This window comes from Dendrobates tinctorius, unplaced genomic scaffold, assembly GCF_039654945.1.
Source record: "Dendrobates tinctorius isolate UK_male_01 unplaced genomic scaffold, ASM3965494v1 ptg000029l, whole genome shotgun sequence".
Taxonomy (NCBI): domain Eukaryota; kingdom Metazoa; phylum Chordata; class Amphibia; order Anura; family Dendrobatidae; genus Dendrobates; species Dendrobates tinctorius.
The window spans coordinates 21150222-21176123 of NW_027361697.1; the positions used below are offsets into that span (position 1 = coordinate 21150222).

The window sequence follows — 25902 nt, forward strand, 5'->3', positions numbered from 1 at the left end:
CAGGAGTCAGGCGTCGCTAGACAAACCCCTAAGACTCTCAGGACGAGCAAAGGAGTCCCTTCGCTGGTGGTTACAGGCCAGGAACCTTCAGGTGGGCGTGCATTGGACAACCTCTCCATACGTGGTAGTCACCACAGACGCAAGTGCGTGGGGATGGGGAGCCCACATAGAAGGGAAGATCTTCCAGGGGAAGTGGCCAGCAAGCATCAGGGCCAGATCCTCCAATTTCAAGGAACTCTTCGCGGTCTGGGAAGCGTTGCGGAGAAACCGGTCGGTACTAAAGAGTCGTCATGTTCGCATTTTATCCGACAATACAACGACAGTGGCATTCCTGAAACATCAAGGAGGAACCAGGCATCAACCACTACAGGCACTGGCGGAAAAGATATTCACGTGGGCAGAACGGACAGTTCGATCCGTGACCGCGGTACATCTAGAGGGGTCCCAAAACGAAGTGGCGGACTACCTGAGCAGACAACAGATCCACCCGACAGAGTGGGAATTGAACATAGAGATCTTCAACCAGCTTTGTCAGCGCTGGGGGAACCCCAGTATAGATCTCTTTGCAAGCCGCAAGAACTCGAAGGTTCCCAGATTCTACTCCCTAAATCCAATGGACCATCCAGAGGGCGTAGACGCCCTGAGTCAGACTTGGGGAGAATCCCTCTCTTATGCGTTCCCACCACTGGCCCTCATACCGGCAGTGCTCAGGAAGATACGCGAGGACCACGCAAGAGTGATATTGATAGTGCCATACTGGCCGAGGAGAAGCTGGTTTTCCCTTCTGGGAGCCATGGCAGTAGAAGATCCAGTCGAGCTGCCCTTGTGGGAGAACATCATCCACCAGGGCCCGATCCACCACCCGGACCCAGCAAGACTGCATCTATCGGCTTGGATCCTGAGAGGGACATCCTGAAGGCAAAAGGATTGTCGGAGCAGGTCATATCCACCCTACAGGCCAGCAGGAAGCCGGTGACGTCGGCAATTTATCGGAAGATATGAGAGAGATTCTGTCTGGAGGGTGGCAGGTCCGAGCTCGTGGCAGGTACCCCGGATCTCCCTAACATACTAGGGTTCCTGCAGGCAGGTTTTAATAAAGGCCTCAAGCCCAGCACTCTAAAAGTCCAGGTTTCAGCTTTGAGCGCCTTCTTTGATTATCAGTTAGCTGCACATCCCTGGGTGATAAGGTTTATTAAAGCCACACAGCGCCTGCGTCCCACGATTAGGCAGCTCACCCCGCCATGGGACCTGGGCCTGGTACTTCGGTTCCTCTGCTCGGACACTTTCGCCCTTAGTGAGAAGATAACCATCCCTGCTCTCACTCGTAAAACGGCCTTTCTAGTAGCCATTACCACGGCCAAAAGAATAGGGGAGATCCAGGCCCTATCCACTAAGGATCCATACCTCCAGATAAGAGAGGATAGTATAATCCTAAGGTTAGACCCGGCATTTACCCCGAAGGTAGCCTCTACAAGAAATCTGAATCAGGAGGTAGTGTTACCCTCTTTCTGTGATAATCCCCGAAATGAGAAGGAGCGGCGGCTCCACTCGCTAGACGTGAGGCGCGCAGTTATAGAGTACCTAGAGGCCACCAATAGTTGGCGTATTGACCCGAACCTGTTCGTTCTCTTTGGTGGTAGGAATAAAGGGAAGAGGGCCTCTAAGGCGTCCATAGCGCGTTGGATTACCTCAGTAATCTCGGACGCCTACCAGGCTGAAGGCGCCAGCCCGCCTGATTCCTTAAAAGCCCACTCTACAAGGGCGGTATCGGCCTCATGGGCCGAGCGGGCGGGGGCGTCAGTTGATCAAATTTGTCGAGCGGCAACCTGGGCTAGTCTTAATACATTCTGCAAACACTACAAACTAGATGTGTTAGCTGGCCAACAAACCGCATTCGGGAGAAAAGTTCTCCAAGCAGTAATCCCACCCTGAGGAGGTGCTTTGGTACTCTCCATAGTGCTGTCAGGTGGACGTCCTGGAAAATAGGTATTAGACCTACCGGTAATGATGTTTCCAGGAGTCCATCCTGACAGCACGGGTAGTTCCCTCCCTGTTATGTTATACTATGTTGTATTATGTTATGTCATATGCTGTAATATGATTGTTTCATTAAACCGTTACTAGCATCATCCACCTTGTGGTACTTGTCAAATCACTGAGGGAAAGGGGGTGGGACATGGCCTTTTAACCTCTCGTGTGCTTTCCTGTCCCTGTAAGGAGGAGGAGGACGTCCTCCATAGTGCTGTCAGGATGGACTCCTGGAAACATCATTACCGGTAGGTCTAATACCTATTTTTTTTATTATGTGCTGACCTACTCCCTCTGGCTGGTAAAACTTCTTATGGTCATGGCAACATCCCTTCATTTTGTTCTTACCTGCTCAGAGTCCAACCCAAAATTTTGCAATTGGTTCTTAAGTGTATAAATGTTTTAGGATTTTATTTAATTTTGCAGTCTCAAATAGCAAAATAATGCAGTTTCTCATATACAGTGGGTACGGAAAGTATTCAGACCCTTTTAAGTTTTTCATTTTTTGTTTCATTGCATCTATTTTGGTAAATTCAAAAAGTTCATTTTTTTTCTCATTAATTTACACTCTGCCCCCATCTTGCCTAAAAAAACGGAAATGTAGTAATTTTTGCAAAGTTATTAAAAAAGAAAAACTGAACTATCACATGGTCATAAGTATTTAGACCCTTTGCTCAGTTGCTCCTATTTAAGTCACACGCTGTCCATTTCCTTGTGATCCTCCTTGAGATGGTTCTACTTCTTCTTTGGAGTCCAGCTGTGTTAAATTAAACTGATAGGACTTGATTTGTAAAGGCACACACCTATCTATATAAGATCTCACAGTGCATGTCAGACCAAATGAGAATCGTGAGTTCAAAGGAACTGGCCAAGGAGCTCAGAGACAGAATTGTGGCAAGGCACAGATCTGGCCAAGGTTACAAAAGAATTTCTGCAGTAGTCAAGGTTCCTAAGAGCACAGTGGCCTCCATAATCCGTAAATGGAAGAAGTTTGGGACCACGAGAAGTCATCCTAGACCTGGCCGTCCAGCCAAACTGAGCAATCGTGTGAGAAGAGCCTTGGTGAGAGAGGTAAAGAAGAACCCCAAGATCACTGTGGCTGAGCTCCACAGATGCAGTAGGGAGATGGGAGAAAGTTCCACAAAGTCAACTATCACTGCAGCCCTCCACCATTTGGGCCTTTATGGCAGAGTGGCCCAATGGAAGCCTCTCCTCAGTGCAAGACATATGAAAACCCACATAGCGTTTGCTAAAAAACATATGAAGGACTCCCAGACTATGTGAAATAAGATTCTCTGGTCTGATGAGACTAAGAACTTTTTGGTGATAATTCTAAGCGGTATGTGTGGAGAAAACCAGGCACTGCTCATCACCTGCCCAATACAATCCCAACAGTGAAACATGCTGGTGGCAGCATCACGCTATGTGGGTGTTTTTCAGCTGCAGGGACAGGATGACTGGTTGCAATTGAGGGAAACATGAATGCGGCCAAGTACAGAGCTATCCTGGATGAAAACCTCTTTCAGAGTACTCTGGACATCAGACTTGCCTGAAGGTTCACCTTCCAACAAGACAAAGACACTAAACACACAGCTAAAATAGCAAAGGAGTGGCTTCAGAACAACTCTGTGACCATTCTTGACTGGCCCAGCCAAAGCCCTGAGCTAAACCCAATTGAGCATCTCTCGAGAGACCTGAAAGTGTCTGTCCACCAACGTTCACCATCCAACCTGACGGAACTAGAGAGGATCTGCAGGGAATAATGGCAGAGGATCCCCAAATCTAGGTGTGAAAAACTTGTTGCATCATTCCCAAGAAGACTCATGGCTGTACTAGCTCAAAAGGGTGCTTCTACTCAATACTGAGCAAAGGGTCTGAATACTTATGACCATGTGATATTTCAGTTTTTCTTTCTTAATAAATTTGCAAAAGTTTCTACGTTTGTTTTTTTTTTCAGTCAAGATGGGGTGCAGAGTGTACATTTAATGAGAAAAAAATGAACATTTTTGAATTTACCGAATGGCTGCAATGAAATAAACAGTGAAAAATGTAAATGGGTCTTAATACTTTCTGTACCCACTGTACTCACCTTGCCTGTCTCGTACAGTTCACCACTGCTTAATATATATACAGTTGTGCTCAAAAGTTTACATATCCGGCAGAATTTTTGGTTTCTTGGCCTTTTTTCAGAGAATATGAATAACACCAAAACCTTTTCTCCACTCATGGTTAGTGGTTGGGGGAAGCCATTTTTTTTCCTTTGTTTTCTCTTTTTAAATCATAATGACAACCCAAAACATCCAAATCACCCTGATCAAAAGTTCACATACTCCATTTCATAATACCGTGAATTGCCCCCTGTAACATCAATGACAGCTTGAAGTCTTTTGTGGTAGTTGTGGATGAGGTTTTTCATTTTTTCAAATGGTAAAGCTGCCCACTTTTCATGGCAAAAAGCCTCCAGTTCCTGTAAATTCCTGGGCAGTGTAGCATGAACTACGCGCTTGAGATTTCCCCAGAGTGGCTCAGTGATATTGAGGTCAGGAGACTTAGATGGCCACTCCAGAACCTTCACTTTGTTCTGCTGTAGCCAGTGACAGGTCGTCTTGGCCTTGTGTTTTGGATCGTTGTCATGTTGGAACGTCCAAGTACATCCCATGCACAGCAGTATTTGCTGATAACATGCTGCATTCATCTTTCCTTCAAATTTGACAAAGTTTCCTTTCTTTGTAGCTCACACATTCCCAAAACATCAGCGATCCACCTCAGTGCTTTACAGTAGGAATGGTATTCCTTTCATCATAGGCTTTGTTGACCTCTCTCCAAATGTAACGTTTATGGTTGTGGCCAAAAAGTTAAATTTTTAGTCTCATCACTCCAAATTACCTTGTTCTAGAAGTTTTCAGGGTCTCTGTGCTGTTTTGGGTATTGTAGGCGAGGTACTTTGTGGCATTTGCGCAGTAATGGCTTTCTTCTGGCGACTCGACCTAGCAGCCCATTTTTTCAGGTGCCTCCTTATTGTGCATCTTGAAACAGCCACACTGCTATTTTTCAGAGTCCAGTATTTCAGCTGATGTTATTTGTGGGTTTTTCGTTGCATCCCGTAAACAATTTCCTGGCTGTTGTGGACGAAATTTTTGTTGGTCTACCTGACCATGGTTTTGTTTTTACAGAGCCCCTGATTTTCCATTTGTTAATCAAAGTTTGAACATTGCTGACTGGCTTTATGAATTCCTTGGATATCTTTTTGTATCCCTTTCCTGTTTTATACAGTTCAACTACCTTTTCCTGTAGATCCATTGACCGTTCTTTTGCTTTACCCATGACTCACAATCCAGAAATGTCAGTGGCTGGATGAAAGACGCAAGAGTCTGTCTGGATCCCAGAAACTCACTCAGCTTTTATGCACACACACTGATTACAAGCAAACAGGTCACAGGTGAGGATTTTACCTTTAGTAGCCATTCAAACCCATCTGCGTCAACTCCTGTGCATGTTATGCCAAAATCACCAGGGTATGTGAACTTTTGATCAGGGTCATTTGGATGTTTTGGGTTGTCATTATGATTTAAAAAAAAAGAAAACACAGTAGTCTGACAATAAATGACTTTTTCTCCACTCAAGGTTAGTGGTTGGGTAAAGTTTTGGTGTTATCATTCATATTCTCTGAAAAAAGGCCAAGAAAGCAAAAATTCTGCTGGGGTATGTAAACTTTTGAGCACAACTGTAAATAATAAACCAGGGGAAGAGTCTTGAGGAGATCATTTGCATATTCCCAGTGCCTTCTGGGATAAGTGAAGAGTCTCCGCGAGCTCAACGATTTTTGGCTCATCTTTCATCGTTTTTAAGAAATCTCAAGATGGAAGAGGCCAGGAGCCATTTGGTGAGCTGCATTTCTTGCTACATGTTTACAGATTTACCAGTGGAAAAGCCAAACTTCACATGCCACAAATGCAAGCTTGTGACCCTGTTGGAGGAAAAGTTGCAAAATCTCGAAGAGAGGTTAGCTACGTTGAAGATCATTAAGGAAGGTGAAGAGTTCTTGGACAGAGCAGAATTCTCTCTTCATGTTACAGAAAGAGAAGAAATTCGAAGTGCACCTGAAGAAACAGAGGAATGGAGACATGTGACCCAGAGAAGCAGGAGGATCAGGAGGCAGTCAGCACCCATACTGCTCAGAAACCAGTACCAGGCTCTCACGCAGGAAAACGATGAAGAAATACATCAGGATAAGACTTTGCCAACAAACAGCAACCTTGTACGCCTTCAGAGTCCTCCTGGATGGAGAAAGAAAAATGTTGTGAAGAAGAAACGGAGAGTGGTGGTCATGGGGGATTCCCTGTTGAGAGGAACAGAGGCCGCTATCTGCAGACCGGATATAACTTCAAGAGAAATGTGCTGTCTTCCAGGTGCAAAAATTAAAGATGTCTGACAGGATATCAGGACTCTTCAGACCTACAGATGACTACCCATTCCTGCTACTACATGTGGGGACAAATGACACCGCAAGAAACGACCTGGAAACCATCTGCAGAGACTTTGAAGACTTAGGCAAGAAAGTGAAAGAACTGGGAGCGCAGGTGGTCTTCTCTTCCATCCTCCCAGTGGATGGCCATGGAACAAGGAGGTGGAATAAGATTCTGCAGGTGAACAACTGGCTACGTCGATGATGCCGTCAGCAACGATTTGGATTTCTGGATCACGGAGTGAACTACTTATACGATGGACTACTTGCTAGAGATGGGGTGCACCTTACGAAGACTGGAAAGCATGTATTTGGAAGTCGCCTTGCTACACTTGTAAGGAGAGCTTTAAACTAGAACAACATGGGAAGGGAAGCAAAAGACCAGAAAAAGCCATACACCTGACAAATGCTATTGAGAACTCTGCTATTAGAAGTGGAAAGGAAGAACAAAGACGAAAGAATCTAATTAATAAAAATATTGGAGAAAGAGAAACCAATCACAAACTAAAATGTTTCTATACTAATGCACAAAGCATGGGCAACAAACAAGGAGAATTGGAACTACTAACACAGGAAAAGAAATATGATGTCATTGGAATCACTGAAACTTGGTGGGACAATACACATGATTGGAATACAAGACTAGAAGGATACAACTTATTTGCAAGAAACAGACTTGATAAACGAGGAGGGGGTGTCGCATTGTATGTTAGAAACGCGTATATCTGCACAGAGATTGAAGCTTCAGAGACTGGGAGTTCTGTGGAAACTGTTTGGGTAAGAATACAAGGACAGAACAATGGAAAGGACACCATTGTAGGCATTTACTACAGGCCGCCTGTGCAAGCTGAAGATATGGATGAACTCTTTATGCATCAAATGGCCAAGTTCTCCAAAAAATATGACACAGTTGTCATGGGAGATTTCAACTATCCAGACATTTGTTGGGAATCTCTCTCAGGCAAAACTAACAGGTCAAGGGAATTCTTATCCTCTCTTGCTGACAACTTTATCTTCCAAAAGGTAAGGGAGAAAACAAGGGGAACTGCTACCTTGGATCTAATCCTTATAAACAGGGAGGAAATGGTTGAGGAGGTAAGTGGTTGGGACCCTAGGAGGTAGCGACCATGCTATTTTAGAATTTTGGATAACTAGAGGCGGAAGACCTGTGAAGACTCAGACGTCAAGGTTAGATTTCAGAAAGGCAGATTTTAAGGGATTCAGAAAGAGAATTGGAGGGATCCAATGGCTGGATATCCTTAAAGACAAAAATGTCCAGGAAGGATGGGAAATCTTGAAAAATGAAATTCTCAAAGCACAGTTGTTAACAATTCCGAAAAGAGGGAAGAATAGGAAGCATTTAAGGAAACCAGGATGGATGAACACAGAACTTAAGCACATGCTAAAAAGGAAGAAAAAAAGGTTTATAAAATGGAAAGAGGGAGGCATATCTAAAGAAGAATATAATGCTGTCTGCAGAACCTGCAGGGCACAAATCATCAACTGTTATTCACTGTCCTATTGAGGGAATAGAAGAATCCAGGATATCTATAAACAGAAAGATAGTGAGGAAACACTTAGCTAACCTAAATGAATTCAAGTTTCCAGGTCCAGATGAATTACACCCCAGAGTACTGAAGGAGATAGCAGAAGAAATTTTTGAACCCCTCTCCATAATCTTTGAAAATTCTTGGAGAACAGGAGAAGTGCCAGAAGACTGGAGAAGAGCAAATGTTGTTCCTATCTTCAAAAAGGGGAAGAAGGTGGACCCAGGCAACTATAGGCCGGTGAGTCTGACTTCTATACCAGGAAAGATCTTTGAACAAATTATTAAACAACATGTATGTCAATACCTGGATAAGAATGAAGTGATTATACAGAGTCAGCATGGGTTTGTAACTAATAAGTCATGTCAGACTAATTTAATTTCCTTCTATGAAGGTATTACTGATTGGGTGGATCAAGGAAATGCTGTAGATATAGTATATCTTGACTTCAGCAAAGCATTTGACAAAGTCTCTCATACAATCCTTATTGAAAAAATGACTAAGTATGGAATGGACAAGGCAACTGTTAGGTGGATTCATAACTGGCTTAGTGATCGGACCCAAAGAGTGGTCGTAAATGGCTGCACATCCAGTTGGAAGAATGTCTCAAGTGGGGTACCACAGGGCTCTGTCCTGGGCCCTGTATTGTTCAACATCTTTATCAATGATTTAGATGAAGGAATTGAGGGTAAACTGATTAAATTTGCTGATGACACAAAGCTAGGAGGGATAGCTAATAATAGAGAAGAGAGAGAGAGGATTCAAAAAGATTTAAATAAACTGGAGAAGTGGGCAGCAACTAACAGAATGGTTTTTAACAGGGAGAAATGCAAAGTACTACATCTGGGCAATAAAAATGAAAAAAGCATATACAGAATGGGAGGAATAGGGCTAAGCAACAGCACATGTGAAAAAGACTTGGGTATACTAATAGATCACAGACTGAATATGAGTCAACAGTGTGATGCAGCAGCAAAAAAGGCAAATGCAATTCTAGGATGTATTAACAGAAGCATACAGTCTAGATCACGTGAAGTCATTATTTCCCTCTACTCCTCTTTGGTCAGACCTCATCTGGAATATTGTGTCCAGTTTTGGGCACCACATTTTAAAAAAGACATCAACAAACTGGAGCAAGTTCAGAAAAGAGCCACCAGAATGGTGACCGGTCTGCAAACCCTGTCTTATGAGGAAAGGTTGCAGGATTTGGGAATGTTTAGTTTGCAAAAGAGAAGACTGAGAGGAGACTTAATAGCTGTCTACAAATATCTAAAGGGCTGTCACATTGTAGAAGGATCAACTTTATTCTCATTTGCACAAGGAAAGACTAGAAGCAATGGGATGAAACTGAATGGGAGGAGACACAGATTAGATATTAGAAAAAACTTTTTGACAGTTAGAGTGATCAATGAGTGGAACAGGCTGACACGAGAAGTGGTGAGTTCTCCTTCAATGGAAGTCTTCAAACAGAGGCTGGACAGACATCTGACTGAGATGATTTAGCGAATCCTGCTTTGAGCAGGGGGTTGGACCAGATGGCCCAGGAGGTCCCTTCCAACTCTACGATTCTATGATTCTATGATTAATTAACTTTACAATAAAAGCTATGGAAAATATAACAAAGAACTGAGCTTTCCTTTCCTTTACCCACCGTGTACAGAACAAACGCAATTATTTTCCTCTGCAGATTGTACTTTTCCGTTTGCTTATGTGACTTAGAAACCTGTAGATCAATTTAATACCTTTCAGAATTCCTTTCTACAAGCAGCACAAGAGCATTTCTAGCCGTGGAGTAGTGCGATCTCCCATAGTGGCTGCTGATTGAGGTAACCAGTTCTTTTATTGCTACCAGAGGTTTAATCAAGAACCTAACAGCATGAAATCTAATGTAGACCACCCACTAAATTACTCCTGAGGAGGGGGATTGCTACAGAAAAAAGGGACATCATCAAACGGAATATTCGCATTCTAATGGTGTAGATAAATATGTTCGTTCCCTATTAATGGTCATTTTAAAAAAATCATGGGAATCCCTGCAATCAGCTGTTGTGGGTGGCTTTTTTGCACCTGGTTAGAGCTGTGATTTCTTTCCTATTTATTACAGGAACTGATTACTAGAGTTGAGCGAATATGTTTGGATTTGGTCGCCAAACCTGAATTTGCCATATTCGTGGCATTTTTGTACACTATTCGTGCCGATTTTATGTTTGATGATCGGTTCCGAACATATTCGGTAATTTCTACTCCCATTGACTCAATGATGTTCGGCTGTGTTCGTCGAATATTGCAAAAACAATATTCGCCACCGATCGTTATCGGAACCTAATTTTGAAAAATTCGCTCAACTCTACGGATTACACCAATCTGCCGTAATATCAAACCCACCCTCCTAATATTGTGTAGTTCCTTTGTGTTCCAAACTAGCTCTCACTCTTCAAGGCATGGCCTCCTCTGAAAGTGTCCTGTGAAATCTGCCACCAAGATGTTAGCGGTAAACCATTGTGGCTTGTAAAGGCCCCGTTACACATAACGATGTCCCAGCGATCCCACCAACGATCCGACGTGGAAGGGATCGCTGGGACATCGTTAGGCTGATCGCTGGTGACCTGTCACAAAGACACTCACCAGCGATCAGGACCAGCGAGCAAGCTGGTATCTAAGGTAAACAGCGGGTTTCTAAGAGCCACGCGGCTCTTGGATACCTGCTGTTTACCTTAGATACCAGCGTGCACACTGGTTTCCAGGCTAAACAGCGGGTATCCAAGAGCCGCGCGGCTCTTAGAAACCCACTGTTTACCTTAGATACCAGCGTGCAGCGTCGCTGATCGCTGGTCTCTCGCTGCCACACGCAGCGATGCGTGCTGGCCAGTGAGAGACCAACGATCAAAAAATGGCCCAGGACGATCCTGCATGATCAGCGATACCCGGCAGGGGGGCTGGTCGCTGATCCATGTCACACACAGCGATCTCGCTGGCGAGATCGCTGTGGCGTCATAAAATCAGCGATCTCTCTGGCGATATCGCTGTGTGTGACGGGGCCTTAAGTTTGTGAGGCGTGACCTTCATGTTTTGAACTTTTGTTTAGCATTGAGATGGATATCTTGGGTATTTGGAGACCACGTCAATATCTTCAGTTCTTTCATGAACCATTCCTGAACAGTTTGTACAGACTGCATTATCTTGCTGCAAAATTAGAAATAATATATATATACTAGCTGAAGAGCCCGGCGTTTCCTGGGCATAGTAACTAACTGAGGTTAGTTATAACCAATTATAATGATTATATTGCACATAAAAACTGTGCATCTAATCAATCCTATCCTGTGTGATACTGACTGCTGAGCTGTGTATCTAATCCTATTCTGTGTGATACTGACTGCTGAGCCATGTGTCTAATCCTCTCCTGTTATACTGACTGCTGTGTCGTGTATCTAATCCTATCGTGTGTGATACTGATTGCTGAGCTGTGTATCTAATCCTATCCTGTGTGATACTGACTGCTTAGCCGTGTATCTAATCCTATCCTGTGTGATACTGACTGCTTAGCCGTGTATCTAATCCTATCCTGTGTGATACTGACTGCTGAGCCGTGTATCTAATCCTATCCTGTGTGATACTGGTCTCCCCCTGCAGTCTGTGTCAGAGGGTGGTCTGTGTTGGCACGGTAATAAATTGTGTTATTTCCAGCTTTACAGAAGGACGATAACACCATAGAAATGATAAAAATAATAGGCCTCAGTTACCACAACTGTCAACAAAGAAAACTGTTGCTGATAGCAACCAATCACAGCTCATTTTTCATCTTTTAAACAGCTCTGGGACAGCGTGGCGAGCTTTGAGTGGCGACTTTTATGTGGCGAGGTTGGTGTATGTGTGGTGAAATGTGTGCTGAGGGTGGTATATGTGTTGAAGCACGTGGTAGTGTGTGGCCCATTTTGTGTGTGTGTTCATATCCCCGTGTGTGGTGAGTATCCCATGTCAGGGCCCCACCTTAGCAACTGTACGATGTATACTCTTTAGCACCATCGGTCTCATTCTTTCAGTCCCCCTTGTTCATATCTGGCAGCTGTCAATTTACCTCTAACACTTATCCTTTCACTTTTTCCCCATTATGTAGATAGGGGCAAAATTGTTTGGTGAATTGGAACGCGCGGGGTTAAAATTTCACCTCACAACATACGGTAGCCTATGACGCTCTCGGGGTCCAGACGTGCGACTGTGCCAAATTTTGTGGCTGTAGCTGCGGCGGTGCGGATGCCAATCCTGGACATACACACCCACATTGAGCTTTATATTTTAGATATACACACAACCTTCAGTGGGAAAAAAATCCCCAAAATGACGACAATGTCTTGAGACCAGGGCAAAGAGTACTGCATTTATGTATTTTTCGGGCTAGTTCATAAAGGTATCCATTTGGCTATAATTCTCCGTCATATAAGGACAGAATGTATCTTGCGTCGTAGCGTTTTATAACTAGGTACCTCTGTACAACATTCTTTTCTTGTTGAATGTCAAACAATTTATGTTTCCCAGAGGATATTGTAGACAGATATTCAGGGAAGCGAGGATAGTCTGCGAAGGTACAATGTGAAGGGAGGCAGATGATACATTAGGTACAGTGTAAAACGAGAGCAGATTTGTAAGATTATGTCCTAAAATAAAGAAAAAAGTTGTCAGATTTTTTTGATCATCGGATACAAAGTGAGAAATGTCTCTCCCATGGTAAGCTGGCATACACTAAACCACATAGTTTGGATGCACATTAATTGTATGCACGTTACAGTGACTTTAGATTGAAACGTTTGATCATCTTTTCATAAAAATGTATCAACTATTAAGGTTTTTTTTTTTTTCTTACTGGACTCAAAGATTTAATGTGGTCCCAAGTGATCTCGGGGACTGGTTCCTGTTGTTTACACTGAATAAAGCAAAATCCTAAGAACTCGGGATTTTTTTTTTTCTTGTTCTTATTGAACTACTGATAAGAGCACACTGGGGTTTAAAAAATGTACCACATATGAAAGCATGATAATTTCCCCTGTGCTTTGAAAATCTCTATTAGAACTGCCATTATCCACCTCCACAAAAAATGTTTTCATCCATTAATTTATCCTATGAGCAGTAACCAGAAGTTTTCCTTCCTTGTTCCATCTATTGCATGAGTCCTTTAAAGTAAACTTTCTTTTCTTTTTTTTTTTGTTTCAGACTAAATTAGGTGACCAAGGTAATCTCCGTGATCTAGTAAACCTCATTTTAGCAGCTGCAGATGGTAATAAGGACGGCCATGTTTCCCTACCTGAGGCCAAATCTGCATGGGCACTTCTACAACTCGATGAGTTTTTGTTAATGGTAATCCTTCAAGATAAAGAACACACCCCAAAATTACTGGGGTTCTGTGGAGATCTATACATAACAGAGCGTGTACCTTACACCTCGCTTTATGGAATAAGTCTACCATGGATCTTTGAAATGCTTGTTCCTCAAGGACTCCGAAAACGGATGGACCAGTGGTTCACCCCATCCTGGCCTCGGAAGGCTAAGATAGTGATAGGCCTTCTTGAATTTGTAGAGGATATTTTTCATGGACCTTTTGGAAATTTTCTTATGTGTGACACAAGTGCCAAAAACTTTGGTTATAACGACAAGTATGACGTGAAAGTGGTGGACATGAGGAACGTTGTTCCGGAGATGCACTTAAAGGACATGATCAAAGACCGACCGTGTGAAGAAGACTCTGACTGTGTTTATGGTACTGACTGCAGCACTGTGTGCGACCAAAGCAAAAAGAAATGTACCGCAGATGTAAGCCAACCAAATCTAGCAAAAATATGTCTGTTAGTGAAGGACTACCTCTTTCGAGGGAGCCCTTCTGAAATCCGCGAGGAACTCGAGAAACAAATATACTCCTGTATTGCCCTGAAAGCTGCTACCAAGAACATGGAGATGCAACATTCATTAATTTTAAACAACTTAAAAGCTCTTTTATGGAAAAAGATCTCACATACTAATGATTCATAATGTCCCGGAAATGTTTCCATCTGACTTTCCACTCTCATGCAACAGCAACTGCTGTGTGTGTTGTAAAGTTCTGTTAATTTTATGTACATTTTTTTTTTATAATATCTTCACCTCTTTACATCCAATGCGGAAATTAGTATTTCTTCATTAAGCCATTGGCGTGTCGATTTTTAAAACAAACTGGTGTTCTATTTTATGGTCAACTTGTCATTGACATCGAGTGTTAACTCATGGAATCTTGCTCCAAAGTGACTGGTAGCACACGATATGCACTTATATTGCCTCAAATGTTGGCAAAAAGTCATCATTCAAATGATTTATGTCTTATTTGCTACATTCAGGATGTTACAATGCTGTGAAATTTGCCTCCTTCTGATGGTGTAACTTAAGGCGTTTTTATAAAATATTAACTATATTATTATTATTATATTTTTTTTTTTTAAGAACTCCGGCCAAAAGACCACTCCTGTCATATTGTGGTTAAATAAAAGCTGCTGTTTTAAAATATGAAATTAGAAAATGGAGATAAAGTTTACTGATAAGTTAGCATGGATGAATTTGCACACTATTGTTCAGAGCATAACTAAACAATAACATGTCATTAAAATGTGGTTCATCAACTGAGTACTTAACATATGTTCCAATTGTGCATAATTATTATTTTTGCTTTTTTTATCATCTATATTTCAACTTTCAGTGCAGGTTATGTACATTAGTAAGCTATTAGCTTGGGGACTTTTCATTGCAAAACAAACTAATATTTTAGGCCTTCAAGGTGTTGTCTTCTGATCATGAGCGCAGCCCACCTTGCTTCGCGGTTTCCTTCTTGGGGGCGAAGCGATCCTCATGATCGACCGTTCTGACCAGAGGTGAGTTATGTTTGTGCCCTTGGACAAAACTGTGCTCTTTCCCATGATGCAAGCAAAGGCAGCTTTGAAGCTACATTTAGAACAGAGTTGGGGACCGTTTTTTCTGCCAGGGTCCATTTGGATATTTATATAATTTGCAGGCCGTACAAAAGGATCAACTTGAAATTTATTCTGCTATATTTGGTCAAACAATTCACCCCTAATGTGATAGCTGGAGCTGCTTCTATTTCATGACGTAAGTGATGTTAGGTGGTAGTCATGATGCTGCTACTGGGCACTGAGTTTCCAGGTTTGAGTCAGTCTGGAGTGCAGCCGTCTCTTCGCAATAAGTTTTTTTTATAAAGAATTTGCAGCAGTAAGTTGTTCAGAACTCATGTATATTACACTACTTGTCTCCTCAGATTGGGAAATTAATCATAGCTCACGTTACCTTTTATAGAACTAAAGTAGTGTAAGGTCTGCAGCATACTTCACATAAAATACATTAGGACATCTACATATATATCACATAGGAGACACTGAGACTGCTATACATTACATAGGAAACACCAAAACTATGGTATATACATCACATACTAGACTCTGAGGCTGCTGTATATACATCACATATGAGACAGAGGCTGATGTATATACATGACATAAAAGATAACTGTATGCATTACATAGGATACACCAAGACTACTGTATATACATCACATAGGAGACACTGAGACTATGTATACATCACTTAGGAGACACTGAGACTTATGTATACATCATATAAAAGATATGATACACTATGTAATGTATACAGTAGTCTTAATCTGCTGTATATACAGTACATCACAGGAGACACTAGGGCTGGTGCATATACATCTCATCGGAGACACTGGGGCTGGAGCATTGACATCATATAAGAGACACTGCGGCATACACACCACATACAATAGACTGGGGCTGAAGCATATATATCACATAGGAGGGACACGGGCTGGAGGACATAAAATACAGACCAAAAGTTTGGACACACCTCATTCAAAGAGTTTTCTTTATTTTCATGACCATGAAAATTGTAGATTCACTCTGAAGGCATCAAAACTATGAATTAACACATGTGGAATTATATAATTAACAAAAAAGTGTGAAACAACTGAAACTATGTCTTATATTCTAGGTTCTTCAAAGTAGCCACCTTTTGCTTTGATCACTGCTTTGCACACTCTGCAGTCTCTTGATGAGCTTCAAGAGGTAGTCACCGGAAATGGTTTTCACTTCACAGGTGTGCCCTGTCGGGTTTAATAAGTGGAATCTCTTGCCTTATAAATGGGGTTGGGACCATCAGTTGTGTTGTGCAGAAGTCTGGTGGATACACAGCTGATAGTCCTACTGAATAGACTGTTAGAATTTGTATTATGGCAAGAAAAAAGCAGCGAAGTAAAGAAAAACGAGTAGCCATCATTACTTTAAGAAATGAAGGTCCGTCAGTCCGAAAAATTGGGAAAACTTTGAAAGTGTCCCCAAGTGCAGTGGCAAAAACCATCAAGCGCTACAAAGAAACTGGCTCACATGAGGACCGCCCCAGGAAAGGAAGACCAAGAGTCACCTCTGCTGCGGAGGATAAGTTAATCCGAGTCACCAGCCTCATAAATCGCAGGTTAACAGCAGCTCAGATTAGAGACCAGGTCAATGCCACACAGAGTTCTAGCAGCAGACACATCTCTACAACAACTGTTAAGAGGAGACTTTGTGCAGCAGGCCTTCATGGTAAAATAGCTGCTAGGAAACCACTGCTAAGGACAGGCAACAAGCAGAAGAGACTTGTTTGGGCTAAAGAACACAAGGAATGGAAATTAGACTAGTGGAAATCTATGCTTTGGTCTGATGAGTCCAAATTTGAGATCTTTGGTTCCAACCACAGAAAATGTGAACGGATGGACTCTACATGCCCGGTTCCCACCGTGAAGCATGGAGGAGGAGGTGTGATGGTGTGGGGGTGCTTTGCTGGTGACACTTGGGGATTTATTCAAAATTGAAGGCATACTGAACCAGCATGGCTACCACAGCATCTTGCAGCGGCATGCTATTCCATCCAGTTTGCATTTAGTTGGACTATCATTTATTTTTCAAGAGGACAATGACCCCAAACACACCTCCAGGCTGTGTAAGGCCTATTTGACCAAGGAGGAGAGTGATGGGGTGCTACGCCAGATGACCTGGCCTCCACAGTCTCCAGACCTGAACCCAATCGAGATGGTTTGGGGTGAGCTGGAGCGCAGAGTGAAGACAAAAGGGCCAACAAGTGCTAAGCATCTCTGGGAACTCCTTCAAGACTGTTGGAAGACCATTTCCGGTGACTACCTCTTGAAGCTCATCAAGAGAAAACCAAGGGTGTGCAAAGCATTAATCAAAGCAAAAGGTGGCTACTTTGAAGAACCTAGAATATGAGACATATTTTCAGTTGTATCACACTTTTTTGTTAATTATATAATTCCACATGTGTTAATTCATAGTTTTGATGCCTTCAGAGTGAAGCTACAATTTTCATAGTCATGAAAATAAAGAAAACTCTTTGATTGAGAAGGTGTGTCCAAACTTTTGGTCTGTACTATAAATCGTATAGGAGAAACACTGGGGGTTGAAGCATATACATCACTTAGGAGACAGTGGTGCATATACATCACATAACAGATGCTGGGGATGGAGCATATACATTACACAGAGGCTACTGTCTTCATCTGTGGGACAGGAGGGCAGAGTGTACTGGCTCTGCTCACAATGTATGTCCAAACACTGTCAATTTCCAGAGTAAGGACATAATCCTTCATTGCATGTACCTCACGGTATTCAGTAGTGAACGCTGTGTGTGCATGTTCGCATTAGAAGGATCAATTACAGAGCTGGCAAAAAGTGGCCACCAACCCAAGTACAGCAGTCCCCGGGAATATGCCTGGGAGCCAGAGAAATTGGCGTTGAGGTCCATAACTGGCCCACGAGCCGGAGGTTCCCCACACCTCTGATTTAGAAAGTTCCAGCTAAATTCTTGCCTAACAGATCAGCCACCTCTGATAGACCGCAGAGAAGGCCAGTAACTTAGGCAATGAGCAATGAACTATAGAATTAAAAATCTGTTCCTTCTTTAGGACAGAGAGGACTTTTAATAAAAGGTAAATTGCAAAGTTGCAAGTTTTTAAAGCACACTGCAATTTTACAAACATTAAAAGAGAACCTGACAGGTCCCCCATGCCCTCCAAGCCACCATCATTTCTCTCTTCTTTTAGAAAAGTCTTGCCTAACAAGCAGTTAGTAGTGTTTGACATATTAACAGTAACAGATCTTTAACAAAAAATATTTTAACAGTCCCTTTTTAATATGCGAATTCTTTTTTTGACTAGTTGTTGGGGTGTTTGTTCCCCCAGACTAGTCATTCCATTCATCATGTTATCACACCCTTGTGGGCGTGATAACATGATTTGTTTAGAGCTAGCGTCAACACAAGCTCCCAACTTTTTTTTTTTTTTTACACCGGTCATTGCACCTCTGAAGCCGGGTGCACTGCACATGTCCAGAAGCAAAGCAGAAGCTTGATCTTTGTCTCCGCAGTTGACGTCAAGCTTCTGTTTTGCGTCTGGGCATGCATAGTATGCAGCTGAAGCCGGGACTCCAGAAGTGAAATGACCTGATAGAAAGTCACACGCATGCGCAAGATTTGCAGGGAGCTTGCGATGGCGCCGACTCTTGCACATCATGATATCAAGCCTACATGAACGTGATAACATGCTGAGTGGGACGGCTAATCTGGAGGAACAAACACCTCACTGACTAGTCAAAAGATGAATTTATAAATTAAAAACAGTTTACTTTTATTTTAAGATCTGCTAATTTGTCAAACACTATAAAGGGCTTGTTAGGCAGGGTGTTTACAAAGGAATACTGACATGCTGGTGGTTTGGTGGGCATGGGGGATCGGCCAGGTTCCTGTTAAGAAGATGAGACAACCCATTTAAGTAATAAAAATTTAAACTTGTGGCCTTAGAATAGCAAATCTGAGAAAAAAAGTAGGAAATTGTATTTGGTTGCTTTTGGTCAGAAAAGTCTAATCAAGGCTTTGATACAGAGAGCTGAGAATTACAGACTCACCATTTGCATTTTAATGATCACCAAGGACGAGTGATGTTTGTGTAAAATGTTATCAACAAAAAATATGACTCTGGATTTGTGCACAATTTCAGCAGGGTGCAGTGCCTTCTCGCGGCTATTAAGTGACATGGAATAATTTTGGTCCTGTGGTCAATATTTAGCAAAAATCATCGGCACGCGCATTGAGAATTTTTAAATTGCCTGTATGTAGCGCGTGCTGCGCAGTACACCCTATTCTATTGATTAGGCCTCTTTCATTGACTTGCATTAATGGCGGATTGTGACGGATTGCTGTCCGTTGCATCCGGTTTTTTTGAGGATCCGCCAAAAGTTGCTGTCCGTCACCATCCTCAAAGATTTCAAAACGGAGCTTGTAACGTTTTTTTCTCTAGCGGATCCTCCAGACACTGTTTTAACCCGAAATTCTTTCTGGGTGCTGGACAAAAAAAAATTTTTCTCTCTCTCTCTCTTTCTCTTTCTCTTTCTCTCTCTCTCTCTCTCTCTCTCTCTCTCTCTCTCTCTCTCTCTCTCTCTCCCAGCGTTTCCTTTAAATTTCCTCATTTTCAGGATCCGTCTAAAAACGGATCCTGTGCCATCCGTTCACATCAGTTAAGAATGGATCCGCTTGTCTGACTTTTTGGCGGATTTCAACTGATGCAAAAAACTGAAGTGTGAAAGAGGCCTTAGAGCAATTTCTGAAGGACCCGGGACGGACGGCTCGAAACGTAAATCCGACTGGTCGCTCTATATTCTCCTACCCAGCACTTGGGTGAAATATTGTACTTTAAATATACGCAATAATTTAAGAAAAATCTCCAATGTAAGTGCAACTGATTTCCTGCTATTTGACTTAATTTGGATCCTTCAGTTCAGCCTGCGCCCCTCTACGTAAAGCTGAGTGCGCACCTTACTCGTATGTCTCTTTTCAGAATTCTTCAGGCTTCTGAGCTCATATCTCCTTAAAATGAATCTGTCAGCTGCATTTCACTCCCCAAAATATTTATCTTTGCAAGATCTACATGTGCATATATAAGTCCAGCAATACCTTTACATGGCCAGTTCGCTCCTCCATTACTGAGAATTGATATTTAAATTAGGCTGAAGAGCTGTTTGTAGATGTCACTCCAGCCTCTATTCCTCGCCCAGCTCTTCCTTCTTTAGCTTGATTGAGAGTCAGCACTGGAAGGAGAATAGAGCTGGAGTGCCGGAGGCTTCAGATCTCCATATCTGTTTACACATTCAAATGCTGATTTCTCAGTTAAAGAAGAACAGACTGGCCATGTAAAGGTATTGCTGGACTTATCTTCGAAAGAGATTCTCTGATCAGAACACCAAGTAAAGTAAGTAAAGTGAAACATTTAACATTCAAGTAGAATGAAAGTTGCACTGGGATTTTTTTTTTTTTTGCTATGAGCCACAAAGATCCTTTTAATTCATAAAGCCTATAGAATTATTTTAATTTTGTCCGTTTGGGGTTTTTTTTTTTTTGCTTCAATGCCAGAAGTAGATAAAGTAGGAATGGAAAATATAATTGAGGCATCCATGTCTGGCTTTAAAAACTCAATCTACGGTACTTCCTCAAAAACAGCTGTGACGTTTTTCCCCCAAAAAATCCCATGTGAAACCACACAGAAAATTGTATTCTGGGCAACCACAAGACCTATGTGTGGCCAAAGAAAATAACACTTTAGCTGCCCTAGTCCTTCCTGCAAAACATGATGGTAATTTTCAGAATGTTGAGATTGTATAATTAGAATGTATTGTGTCCTCGGGGTGTCTCTTTCTGTTTCCATAGTGATTTCCCTTTGATTGTTTTTTTTTTTTTATTGTTGGGGTTCTATCAGTTTTCAGGTTATTGTGACCTCTCTACAGTTCTGTCCAAGGATGTTTTCTTAGGTAAATTGTAGGTTATAAGCCAAGAACGGTCACGTGTTATTGAGATTTATACAAAGGAGTAATCTGAAGAAAGTGAATTCCTGAATCTGAGAGAAACTGTATGATTAATTTCTTAAAGGGAATTTGTCTGCAGATTTTTCTTTTCTGTCCCATCTGAGAGCAGCATATTGTAGGAAAAGAGACCGTGATTCCAACAATGTATCACTGTGTCACCTCGCCTGCACCCAGTAATCTATCAGAGTTTTTAGATGTAGCATGCAGCAGAGCCCAGAAGGTTAACCTCGCCCACACCACACCTTTCTTTGTACATTGTCTATAGACAATGAGCTGATTATCAGAGGTGGGGGACGGAGTCGGCCCACTTGACATGGGGGGGGCTAGTCTGGATGGTGATAATCTCCTGGTGATAAAACATTCAATAAATGGAAGAAAATAACAGCACATAGCCTAATAAATGACACATTGCTGGAATCTGTGCCTCTGTCACTAACTACATCATGCTGTTGTCTGCTTTCACAGCAAAAAACTGCTTCTAGATTCCCCTTTTATAATAAATCCCAGTAATAGAACCTGAGGGTCCTATACCCATCCTTTCATATCCATAAAAATTGCAGTTTTTCATTAGTGCGTTGGTTCAATTTTTGCATTCGTTCTTACTATCTATATGACGATATTGTTTTTATTACATGCAAAGAAAAAAAAGGTTACTAGGGAAATCATGGTGCACCAACCATAATCAGTGCAAAGATTAAAAAAGACAGTCAACTTGGTTGTCTTCAGCAAGCTGCCCCATCCTTTTTTTTTCCATTCACTCGAATGGGTGAGTTTCTTTTGAAAATTGGACCAGAGCATGAAGTGGCCTTTTTTTCTATGTCAACCATCAATGAGCACAAAATAAAAAAACCCTGACATGTGAAAAGGCCCATAGACTATAAAGTGACAGTGTGCTGTCTGTGCAGAAAAAAAAAAAAAAAAAGTGCTGTGTGAGTACCCTGAGCAATCCTAAAAATTCCAGCTGCATCACAGTTGGCAAAGTCCTGTTTGGGTATGAGAACCCAATTTCAGTATTTGCCAAACAATAATTAAAGTTCCTATTTTGGTCCCAGAAACGGCAGCCAGGTTTTGCATGTGAACCACAAATGAGGTAGCAAAGTTCTATTTTAGTCATACTTGAGTTAAAAGAAAAACAAAAAAACAAAAAAAAAACTTTTTTCCCTCTTCCTAGAGACACTGCTAGGTGTAGAAAGTTCACTCTCTGGTGAAAAGAAAAATATACAATTTTTTCCTAATCATTGGCCAACCCTTTATGGAATCGTTTTGTTTTTTTTGTTGTGTGTGTGAGATATTGAAGCTTGGTCATTGCATATCCTATGTAATATATATCTAGTTTCAACTTTTTTTAATTTTAGATCTATCTGGTGCCTGTCTGTGAATGGAGACCTCTCCAGAAGCTGAAGAGCTTTCCTGACTTTATCCTTGATGGAAACACAAATAATTCCATTCATAGTCCTAACATAAATAAGCTCCAGTCACATGCAACAGCTAAACAGAGAAAATCTGTGAAAATGTAAAGTTCAAATTATCTGCAAATTCAACTACAGGTTGTGCTCTCTGTACAGTGCAAAAGGATACAGCAACATGTAAAAGTTAAGACACCCCTGGTGAAAATTACTGTTATTGTTAGCTTAAGCAAGTTGAAGAATAAATGGTCTTCAAAGCTGAAGATGACACATTTCCTTTTGTATTTTAGGCAAAAAAAAAAAAAATATATACAGTGGGGAAAATTACCGTAGTAATGGAGAGGTCTGTAATTTTTATCGTAGCTAGACTTCAAATGTCTGTGAGAGACGGAATAAATTAAAAACAGAATCATATAGTATGGTTTTTACATAATTAATTTGCATTTTATTGTATGAAAAAAGTAAAAAAGTATTTGATAAAATAGAAAAACAGAACTAAATATTTGGTACAGAAACCTTTGTTTGCAATTACGGAGGTCAGATGTTTTGTGTAGTTTTTGACCAAGTTTGCACACACTGCAGCAGGGATTTTGGCCAACTCCTCCATGCAGATCTCTAGATCTTTCAGGTTTCAGGATTGTCAATGGGCAACATTGAATTTCAGCTCCCTCCAAAGATTTGTTATTGGGTTCAGGTCTGCAGACTGGCTAGGCCACTCCAGGACCTGGAAATGCTTCTTATAGAGCCACTCCTTAAGGCCCCGTCACACTAAGCGACTTACCAGCGATCCCGACACCGATATCAAGGTGTCAGGATCGCTGGTAAATCGCTATGTGATCGCTGGTGAGCTGTCACACAGACAGCTTCACCAGCGATCAGCACAGCGATGCCGAGCGCCCGGCATCGCTGGCCATCCTGTAAAAAATAGACTCAAAATAAAAAATATAGTTATTCTCACCTTCCGACGTCGCGTTCAGCCAATCCCGCCTCTCTCCACGCTCCGGTCCCAGTGATCCTTTGCACGAATGACCGCGAGATGTCACGGTCTCGAGGGATAACTAAGTCTCGCGGTCATTCGTGCAAAGGATCACTGGGAACGGAGCGTGGAGAGAGGCAGGATTGGCTGAACGCGACGTCGGAAGGTGAGAATAACTATATTTTTTATTTTTTTTATTATTTTTTACACCTGATCGCTGGTCTCTCGCCTGTCACACACAGCGATGTGTGCTGGCCAGCGGGAGACCAGCGACCAAAGAAATGTCCAGAGGTTTCTTTCAGCGATCAGCGATACCGGCAGGGGGGCCGCTCGCTGATCGCTGTCACACACAGCCATCTCGCTGGTGAGATCGCTGTTATGTCACAAAAGTTGTGACTCAGCAGCGATCTTGCTACCGAGATTGCTTAGTGAGACGGGGCCTTTAGTTGCCCTGGCTGTTTGTTTCAAGTCATTGTCATTGCAAGACCCAGCCACAACCTAGTTTCAGTGCTAGGAAAGTGAGGAAAGTAGGTTGGCCAAAATTTTGTGATACATCACCCCGTCTGTCCTCTCTTCAATACAGCGCAGTCATCCTGTCCCCTTTGCAGAAAAGCACCCACAAAAGTGTGATGTTTCCCCCACCATGCTTCACGGTTCGGATGGTGTTCTTGGGGTTGTACCAATCCTTCTCCTTCCTCCAAACACAGAGAGTGGAGTTGATACCAAAAAGTTCTATTTTGGTCTCATATGACCTTCTCTGGAATATCCAGATGGTCATTGGCAAACTTCAAACAAGCCTGGACATGTGCTTTTAGGCTTTTTGGAGACCATGTTATCTTCAAGTTGCTTAACTGTTCACAATAACAGTAATTTTTACCAGGGGTGCCCAAACATTTACATGTCACGGTATATAAAGTAGGTCAGGTATTGAAACCTGGTGGTTGGGCCCAGTCTTTCAATCCTAGCAGGGTTCATGTTTTACTGATGCATGAAACCGGCCTAACCTGCAATTTACGCTCTTGACTGGGCTATTCCTGTTCATTATCATTCTGTCCGCACTATAGGTGCTGCAAGTTTTATTGCATTCATTGGGTCTTCAACTATTCAATAGCTTGCCATCCCAAAACTAACAGCCTGAATCTTTGCGGTGCCCGAGATTACACATCAACCCTTTCTACGACTTGTAAGCGAAACTTAATCAGTTGTCTATCTTAGCGCTAAAAAGTTGTGCAAGTATATTGATAAAATCACACACTAATATGTCTAAGCTTACACAAAGTGTACAGGAATAATCTACTTCATTACTGAGAGGTGTGTATATACAGTTGTGGCCAAAAGGTAAGTTACAGGTGCTGTTAATTACACATTAGAGAAGCATCACATGATTTTTCGAACAGTGCCAATACTTTTGTCCACCCTCTTTTTTATGTTTGGTGTAGAATTATATCCAATTTGGCTTTAGGACAATTCTTTTTGTGTTTTTTCATTTAAGACAAATTAAATGAAGATAATAATACCAAAGAATTTGTGTTTGCAATCATTTTCAGGAAGAAACTGCGTATTAGCTGACAGAATTGCAAGGGTGTCAATACTTTTGGCCACAACTGTAATATAAAAATCAGCTAACATTGCGTCAAAGTTCTTATAGTCATTGGATGATACATTCGCCGCTCCCTTAGTTCTTTTTGCATATCTTTTCACAATCTAAATGCTACATGATGATTACTCTCCATGCAGGGGAGCCGTATTATTTTTGTGAAGTTACAATTTATAAATCATTAGAAAGATGCTGGAGTGTTCTATGATTTACATTTTCTTTTTAGTTGTTCATGGTTATATGCAGGGTGTGACTGGCCATCTGACAATTCTGGCAAATGCCAGAGGGGCCTGTCTGGTTGTGGCCTGCCTTGTCTGCTACGTTGTTAACAGAATCGGTCTTCTCAAGACACCCATATTGTTAAGAGTTGTGACGGAATACAAAGTCGCAGACTCTCTGTCACTTACCCCACAGGCCACAGGTATCATTAGAAATATTAGTCTTGTAGTAAATCTTGCTTTCTTCCATACAGGGTAATATATCCTATCTAGCGCTTGGGGACAGGGACAGCATGGGCCTGCGTGAATTCAAATGCCAGGATATATATATATATATATATATATATATATATATATATATATACACATACCCGGTGGGTAAGGAAAGGACCCCTATAAATTTTTCACTCTGTTTTATTGCAGCCATTTGGTAAATTCAAGAAAGTTCATTTTTTCTCATTAATGTACACTCTGCACCCCGTCTTGACTGAAAAAAACAGAAATGTAGAAATTGACAAATTTATTAAAAAAAAACTGAAATCACATGATCACAAGTATTCAGACCCTTTGCTCAGTATTGAGTAGAAGCACCCTTTTGAGCTAGCACAGCCATGAGTCTTCTTGGGAATGATGCATCAGGTTTTTCACTCCTGGATATGGGGATCCTCTGCCATTTTTCCTTGCAGATCCTCTCCAGTTCCATCAGGTT

At 41.9% G+C, this 25902-nt stretch overlaps 1 protein-coding gene across 6 annotated transcripts in view; it reads left to right on the forward strand.

Moving 5' to 3' along the window:
- DIPK1A (divergent protein kinase domain 1A) overlaps positions 1 to 14693 on the forward strand; it is a 136048-nt gene extending 121355 nt beyond the window's left edge. For all 6 annotated transcript variants that reach the window (XM_073571441.1, XM_073571443.1, XM_073571440.1 and 3 more), the window contains one exon: positions 13249 to 14693. In XM_073571441.1, the coding sequence (XP_073427542.1) occupies positions 13249 to 14061 (813 nt within the window). In that variant the 3' untranslated portion in view covers positions 14062 to 14693. The remainder of the gene's footprint in view (positions 1 to 13248) is intronic.
- Positions 14694 to 25902: the final 11209 nt, after the last annotated feature.